At 31.9% G+C, this 8,024-nt stretch overlaps 1 protein-coding gene across 1 annotated transcript; it reads right to left on the bottom strand.

Annotated features, from left to right (window-relative positions):
- Positions 1-814: 814 nt before the first annotated feature.
- On the bottom strand, positions 815-2,609 carry LOC131644452 (auxin-induced protein AUX28-like). Its single transcript, XM_058914957.1, has 5 exons — positions 2,216-2,609; positions 1,818-2,053; positions 1,497-1,635; positions 1,255-1,316; positions 815-1,170 (listed from the first exon to the last, which is right to left on the bottom strand). Exons 1-5 carry the CDS (start codon positions 2,548-2,550, stop codon positions 1,133-1,135), a joined length of 810 nt encoding a protein of 269 aa, XP_058770940.1. The 5' UTR covers positions 2,551-2,609; the 3' UTR covers positions 815-1,132.
- Between the last annotated feature and the right edge of the window lie 5,415 nt (positions 2,610-8,024).

Here is an 8,024-nt window from a genome sequence, read left to right as displayed (position 1 = left end):
TTTATGCGGGGCATACTCTTCCTCTCTTATGTTTTAGGAGATAGAGGTTTCCCGTTTCTTATTTGTAATCGGGTGGAATACCCTTTATATTCCTTGTAGTGAATTCCATTGTCTATTAAAAATAAAATTTATTACTCTTTCTTTTTTTCATTTCTTTTAATTTCTCTTTTCCTATAATTGATGAAGTTTTTTTTTTTCAATTCTTTTAATTTCTCTTTCCCGGCCTCAATTCTTTTAATTTCTCTTTTCTTATGATCAATGAAGTCTTTCTTTTTTCAATTCTTTTAATTTCTATTTTTCTGTAACTAATGAACGACCATATTATAAAATCAAATATAATTTATATCTTTTATACAACAATAATTATATCTTTTTAATTTATGTAAAATATCTCCAACTTCTTATAATTGGAAGAAATAGAGTAATTGTTTTGGGACATTGGTTATGAGTATCTTAAAAGAAAATATATTAAATTATTTTTTTATTTCATAAAATAGAATAATAAATCAAATTAATTCGTATATATAAAAAAATAATAAATGAAACATATACCATGGGCATGTATAAATGCTATATGAAACATGCACATGGCTTTGTCCCCCACCCAATAAATCCACCATGTTTAGGAACTTGCTACTCGATTCTAGACTCATTGATAAAAGAAAAACCAACCTTTATAAAAATACATTTTTCTTGTTTATTATACAAATAATTGAAAAACTAAATAATTCAATGAATCGCATATGATAAGGGAGAAAATAATAATAATAAAACACAACTAGAAATGAAGATAACTAAAAAAAAAAGTTTCAAGTGACAACAAACAAGCGCATTATTATTCTTATTATTAATCATGCAAACACCCAACAAATAAATATAAATAAAATCTTGCAAGAGTAGAAACACATAATTTGAAGTGACTATTGTTTCTGTTCATAACTTAAAAACATCTCAAAGCTTAATTTGTTTGAAATAGTATTATAATATAACAAATTAATAACCATAATGTTACACACACAAACAGAGATTATCTATATATTTTCAACACCCTTCTTCTTAACCATGCTTCAGCTTAGGCAGTAGTAGCACTCAGGATGGAGCAGGTTATGGATTGTAAAGACTAGTCTAGCAACTAGCTTCTGTTCTTGCATTTTTCCATGGCTCTTGGTGCTGATATATAACAAAAAATTATCAATAATTAATTTTATATTTTGAATTAAAGAAAATGAAATCATATCTTATAAATATACTAACCAAGTCCAATAGCTTCCTTTCCTTTCATGATACGTAAACGCTTGCATGATTCCATAAACATCCTGGTCAACAGAAACAAAATAAATATACACACGATTTATCGTGTTAGTTGAGTTAAACGAGTGTAAACGGTTGATTCAGAGTTGAACCAGATCCTGGTCAACTGGTATGTTCTAATTATTGCATGAAAAATAGATAAACTTGGGTGACTAATTATGGAAGAAATGAATGAAAAAACTTACTCCCATGGTACATCACCGACAAGCATCCAGTCACCATCTTTGTCTTCATAAGTTGGAACATAGTCAGAGCTATTCAATAGATCCATCAACTTGTTACTTTCATTCATGAAATCCTTGATTCCTTGGGATTCACAATTTCCTTCAATTTCAACATATAACAAAAAAAACATACCATTAATACTCAATAACTACATCGACCATCCATGTGCGTACATGTACTCACATGCACGAACTAATGCAAAGTTCCCATTATTTTGTGTATGAGATTTGATAGATAATAGATACATGAATGTAAATTACTAATAATAGTATAAGATTCACCTGTGGTGAAGGAGTTGAACATTTTTGCTAAGGCATCAGAAAGCTCTGGGTAACTCTTGTACATTTTGAGGTCTATTTTGCGAAGATAAGGTGCTCCATCCATGCTAACTTTCACAAAGGTTATTGCATTAGGACCATCACTGCTTTTCTTTTTGGCTTCTTCACCACTGCTCTTTTGGGCTGCAAACATGTTCTTCCTGAATGACCTCACCGGTGGCCACCCCACCACTTGCGCCCTATATATTCATATTAAAACTAAAAATCAAAGAAAATTCACAAATTCTTTTAATAAATTTAAAAGTAAATTTTCTCTTATAATATAGATCAGAAGCATAGCCGTCTTTGAGGCATACAAGACAGACTGCTGCACAGGGCCTCTAGTGAAGTAAACTACTTACTTAGCAGGAGGTTTGGTGCCAGAATCAGAAACGAGAAGAGACTTCTCCTTAATCTTAAATTGTGGATCTGCTGCACTTTCTTTGGGAGAGAGATTAAGCTTCAAATCCACTGAGGTTATTTCGCTTTCATTCTCACTCTCACTTTCAGTTTCACTGAAACCTCTCTTTCTTACTACTACTTCTGTTGTTACTTTGCTTCCATTTCCAGGCAATCCCAACGTCAGTTCAGTTTCATCAAACACCATCTTCTCTTCCTTTTTCAGACCTGCAACTTCCATGAACTTTCTCTCTCTAGAATTCTCTTTCTCTCTTTCTCTCTTTCTCTCTCTAAGCATTCACTGATTTGATAGCTTTATGGCAATAATAGAGAAGGCAAGAGCACGTTGAAGTGGGGGAAGTCTTTTGCGTTTGAGAGGGGTGGCCATTTAATACAAGACTGGGATGGGTATTTTTGTCTTTTCATTATTATTAAAAATAAAATAAATATTATTTAAATTTAAAATTTTTTGTTTATACAAAACACATTCGAATATTAAATTAAAATTAATTTAAAACAGATTTGAAAACCAAAACTTATAAAAAAAGATACATTTAAATATGTTTCAATAATTACTATAAAGTCGTGCTTTTATAATTGATATTACATTCAAGAAATCATATTTTTAAGAAACAAAATGATTATGTATCCAATATAAAAAATGAAAAGGCTATAGCATCAAATGAAAGTTTGACACATGGAGGAATATGTGAACAAGACTTTTCCGACCTTGCTGGGATAGGTGAGGACATGGTCATGTTATCTTCCTATGATTGTTCAATAAAACAAGTGGAAGTGGGCACCCACGGCCATTGCTGCCTCCTAATTATCTATTTTTAAATATTTTTTTATTTCCACATACCTACTTAGGGTTTCCACATATCACTCATTGATAATTTTTACTTTTTTAATTTTGTGACTTGTTTGAAAGTTTAAGAGAATTTTTTTTATGAAAGGGATGCATTTATAAATGTTGCATAATGTTTTTAAGTTGAATAGATTTAGATTTGAATTGGGAACGTAATTATTATTTTAATAATATTTTAAGTACTCTCAATATTTTAGAGTTAACGCGCATGAATATTTAAGATAATTCAGTCTATATTTGAGTTTGTGTAAGATTGATGAGAATTCGAATGTACGGAAGATAAAATATGAAATTTGAAGTAAATAAGATGTACTTTTGTGATGTAATTTTCTGAATCTGAAATGGCATTTTTATAGATGAAGTAGTGTTGTTTCACAATGTTGCTATTAGTGATGAAACATACTCTTTCAAAAACACTTCACACGAAGTGTTGCAACTTTTCACCATTACCAATTACTGCAATGTCATACCCTAACTTTTTACTATAATAATCCTCAATTATCTTGCATTCATGCACACATCAAGATTACAATCGTAGTGAGGCTCTTAGCTTTGGCTCTCTCAAATTTCAAGAGCTAATTTTGAATGGAAGGTCATGAAAGATTGCAAAAGATTATAGGTCATCTATGAAGTTTTCAAAGAAATCACATCAACTTTCAAAGACCATAACTTTCTCATTTCTTAGCATTTTTTAGTACCTCTTTTTTCTATGAACTCTTATTGATGTACCCTTCAAATCATCTTCAAGGATCAATAGCTAAATCATTAAGGAAGACTTTGGAATTATGCAAAACATTATAGGTCACTTTGAGCTTTTAACTTAGAAAATTTTCTAATTACATAAGAGGCTTATTTTTTCTCAACTTTGAAGAGGCATAACTTTTAGATCAAGCATCCAAATGAATACTTTCTTGGCACATTACAAAGCTTGTAGCAAGATCTTCCAATTGCAAAAAGAATGACACAAGAAAGCCTCCTAGATTATGAGATGTGTATTGATGAACAAGGGACCTTGAAACTGAAAATTTCACCATGATCAGTTTTCACATTCATTCAAAACTTGACTAATGATGCAAATTGAGGTTCAAAATCAATCTAAACATGATTAACGACCTTCTAGAAGATGATTGGTGCCTTAAAGCTCAAGTTTTAGCTTCGTTTGATAGATTGCAAGTCATACTTTTTCCACCTTGCAAGCTCACACGAATTCAATAGTTCTGGATCCTTCTCACGCGTTTGAGTATTGCATCACCCTCAGCTGTAAATAAGGATCATTCCACATTCATTTCCCAAGACAAAATCTCTCCCCAACTCACTTTTCCGCAAATACGAATTCACCGTTCAAGAGCTTCTAGTTCCAAATTCTTAATCTAGAAACCTTCCTTGATCTTCTCTACAACTAACCACATTAAAACCAAATCAAATCATGCCTTAATTATCTCATACCAAGTCAATTTTCAGAGCTCTTTCACCATACTTCGAACAGGTATTTTGAGGCATCCATTTGCTTCAGTTTTTATACCACAATGTAGCTTTTAACTTGGTGATACTTTCTGAATGTTCATTTTGATGAACAGATGCATTAACCATTCATATTTTAAAAAATAATCTTTAAACATTTTTGGTTTTCTTCAAATCGAGTGAGTTACACTTTGAATAAATATTTTGCAAGGACGTGGTTGAGATCGTCTTGATAAGACAAATCTAATGATACTACTAGCATTTGATTTGGTTACAGTTTGAAGGATCTTTGATTTCCCGCAGATTCCTTTTTGAAATAGTTGGTTGGAGGTTGAAGATGACCTACGTGTCATCTTCAACCAATGAAACAACACCATTTGAAATATGCCACCGTGTCCTTTGGATATGCCACCGTGTTTCAATGAATTAGATCTAACGCTTCATGTTATTTCTGATTTGTTTTATTCTTACAAATTTGTTTTTAATTTCATTTTCTTTTTAAGAATTCATAATTCTTTTTTTTAATACAAAATTATGAAAAAATACCAAAAATACTTTGAATTATTTCTGATTTTATGAATATTTTTCCATATTTTTATTTTATCATTCGATATTCTTAATATGTTCTTCATGTTTTAATTAGTTTAAAAATGTTTTTAAGTGTCTAAAAATTCTAGAAAATTTTGAAAATGATCCTATAATGGTCCTTGACCTATGGTGATTTTTGTTTGAATTTATTTGATGTTTAGAGGTGTGATTTAATTTTTAGCCTTTATTTTCTTTTTAAAATAATTTTAAAAATTGTTTTAAATTTCTTTTTGATTTAATGCTTGATGATCCATTATGCTGAGGGTTTTTTTATCTGATTCTTTCTCTCTTCATCTCCCTTCTCTTGTCTTGTGGGTATATGTCCTGATGAATTCATTGTGTGACGCTTATGGTTTTACCATTCCTCTAATAAATAATTAAGACGAATTTCCATAATGACCAAGGCAAATTCATCTAGACTTGTGGTTTTGTGGTTGATTAATCCCCCCATCTTCATCTCAATCTCATTCTTCTTTTTTGCTTTTGATTGATTGGACTTAAAGATTCATCCGATTCAATTAGGGTTGGATTGGTATTATTGAACTTTAATCATTTCAAATCTATTTCAAGGTGATCATGAGATCATTTTAAGTACTTTCGATTGATAAGTTTGTCCTAAGTACTAAGAAGGCTTTGATTGATGTAATGATCTTATTAAGCTCATTGACTTTGTCTTGATAATCTTTTTTGTTCTTTTTCCATATTTTGCAAGTTTTAGGAGGATGGTCTTTTATATATTTTCTATAACTTGTTCTTAAAAACATAAATTGCTATTGACTGACCTCATATAGGTGCAACTTCTACATGTTCACTTACGATTGCTTAATATAGCGCTAAATTTGTCCCATCGGATTATTAACATTAATACTAACCATTGACCATATAATTGCACTAACCTTTACTTTAATGCAATTTATTATTCTGCACTTTATTTTTCCTCTCTTTAATTTATTGTCATTTACCATTCATTGCATTTTAATTTTGTGCCTTTTTTCCCTTTGCTCACTTTAGCACTTATTTTCTCTTTGCTCATTTGAGCCTTTATTTTATTTTGTTTTGTTTGTGTAAAACACTTAATAAAAAGAGAAAATCCTAAAAGTCTTAAATGTGAAATCTGGACTATGGTTACTATCCTCAGCTCAAGGAGATTGGACTTCTGGACTTAGGATTAAGATTTTGACCTTGGAACCTTCATCTGAGACTTATTCATCTGAGACCTTTGGACCTTTTGTTATCATGTTATTATTATGTCTGAAGTCCTTGGAGTAAACTCCAAGGCATTTGGGAATTTTTTTGTATGCATGTGTCTCATTGAATAAAAAAGCTTTAAGTGCTTATTTGAGGCAATTCTATCTGAGGCAAAACCAAGATTCTTAAGACAATGCTTAAATAAGACTATTATCTTGGAATTCTGGCCATTTGTTTAAGTATTTTATTTTCTATGCTTTGAGGTTAATCCAAAGGAAGGGATTGCTTATGTTGACTTCATGTCAAGTGTTGGCTTCTTTGTCGGTTAGATTGTTCTTGTCCTTAGCTTTTACTTTTATGCATTAGGATAGTCTCTTCATCTCCTCCTCTTCTTAAATTTTCAAAATCCTCTGCCTTTTTTTCAAAACCTTCTTTGTTTTCAAACTCAAATTCTTTTCATAAACTTCAAACATCTTTGCCATTTGGATTTTTATTTTAAAATATTTTCCTAAAAGATTAGGCATGAGTAATTATCATAGTTGAGATGTAATTCTCCTAGCTTCATGATATTGATTAATATAGTGTTAACTCTTTTCCACTTGAAAGAGCTAGTGGCATACTTGTTGATTACTATCCAAGTTAGAGCCCTTCTTTTATTTGTGATGCAAAGATCCATTTGTTCTCATGTTCATGACTGATGGTTGAGTTTTCTTTTCTAAGATGACAAAGTGTCTCTTCATTTTAAAACAAACCATCATGTTTTCTTTTTTAGCAGAACTACAAATGCTCTGACATCTCCATTGCACTAAGGAGGTATGTAGGCATAAGATGCGATGTCTTGCCGAGCATAACTAAAAAACTAAAAACTTTATTTTCAACTTTTTGTACACAATTATTTTTACACAGATTTTTTTAAAACAAGGTTCATGTGAAGTACCATGGATGTGAAGGGTGCTAACACCTTCCCCGTGCATAATCAACCCCGTCCCTAAGATATCTGCTTTGTTTTTATTAGTTTTGATTTTAAAAACTTCTTTGGGTTTTACTTCGCTTTTTTCCATTTCCTTTGGATACAACAAAGCGCGGTGGCAACGTTCACTAAAATACGAGTCAAGTTAATACAATGACTTTGGTCTCAATTTTCCACCGTTACATGCCACTCTTCCAAAGTGTTGTTATTTTCAAATTTAAAATAACAAATTGAAGTAACACCCTCGGTCCCGAAGCTAGAGACGTAGTTGGAGCCGCCTCTAGCACCCCTACATCCACGCCCTCGGTCCTGAAGTTGAAGTCACAGTAGCCTCTAACCTATACCCCCACGCCCTCGGTCCTAGAGCCAAAGTTGGAGCCGCCTCTAGCCTATACGCCCACACCCTCGGTCCTGGAGCCGAAGCCAGTCTCGTTGGTGGTGACACAAGCAAGGGGGAGTGTGGAGAAGACAAATGATATAAGACTTGAGACCACCACACCTATTCATGTAACACTTTGTCCTCTTTAACTCCTTTGTTGAGTTAATGAATGTAACTCTTTATAAGGGTTATTAAAGTAAGTGAAACTTTCTATGTGAGACTATTTCCATGCAATGATAGTTGTTGCTCGAAAGCGTGTGATGTCACATGCAAGTATACATGTATGTTTTAAAGTACCAAGTGATAAAAAGTAAGTAT

This window comes from Vicia villosa, linkage group LG1, assembly GCF_029867415.1.
Source record: "Vicia villosa cultivar HV-30 ecotype Madison, WI linkage group LG1, Vvil1.0, whole genome shotgun sequence".
Classification (NCBI taxonomy): domain Eukaryota; kingdom Viridiplantae; phylum Streptophyta; class Magnoliopsida; order Fabales; family Fabaceae; genus Vicia; species Vicia villosa.
This window is presented reverse-complemented; position numbering and strand designations above follow the sequence as displayed.

Bases quoted from the DNA above. Each gene is read 5' to 3' on its own strand.
- LOC131644452 (XM_058914957.1), bottom strand. From the start codon at position 2,550: ATGCTTAGAGAGAGAAAGAGAGAAAGAGAGAAAGAGAATTCTAGAGAG. The intron at 2,054-2,215 runs GTAAGTAGTTTA...ATGAATATATAG, and splicing joins GGCACCAAACCTCCTGCTAA to GGCGCAAGTGGTGGGGTGGC. The intron at 1,317-1,496 runs GTAAGTTTTTTC...TCTGTTGACCAG, and splicing joins GTCGGTGATGTACCATGGGA to GATGTTTATGGAATCATGCA.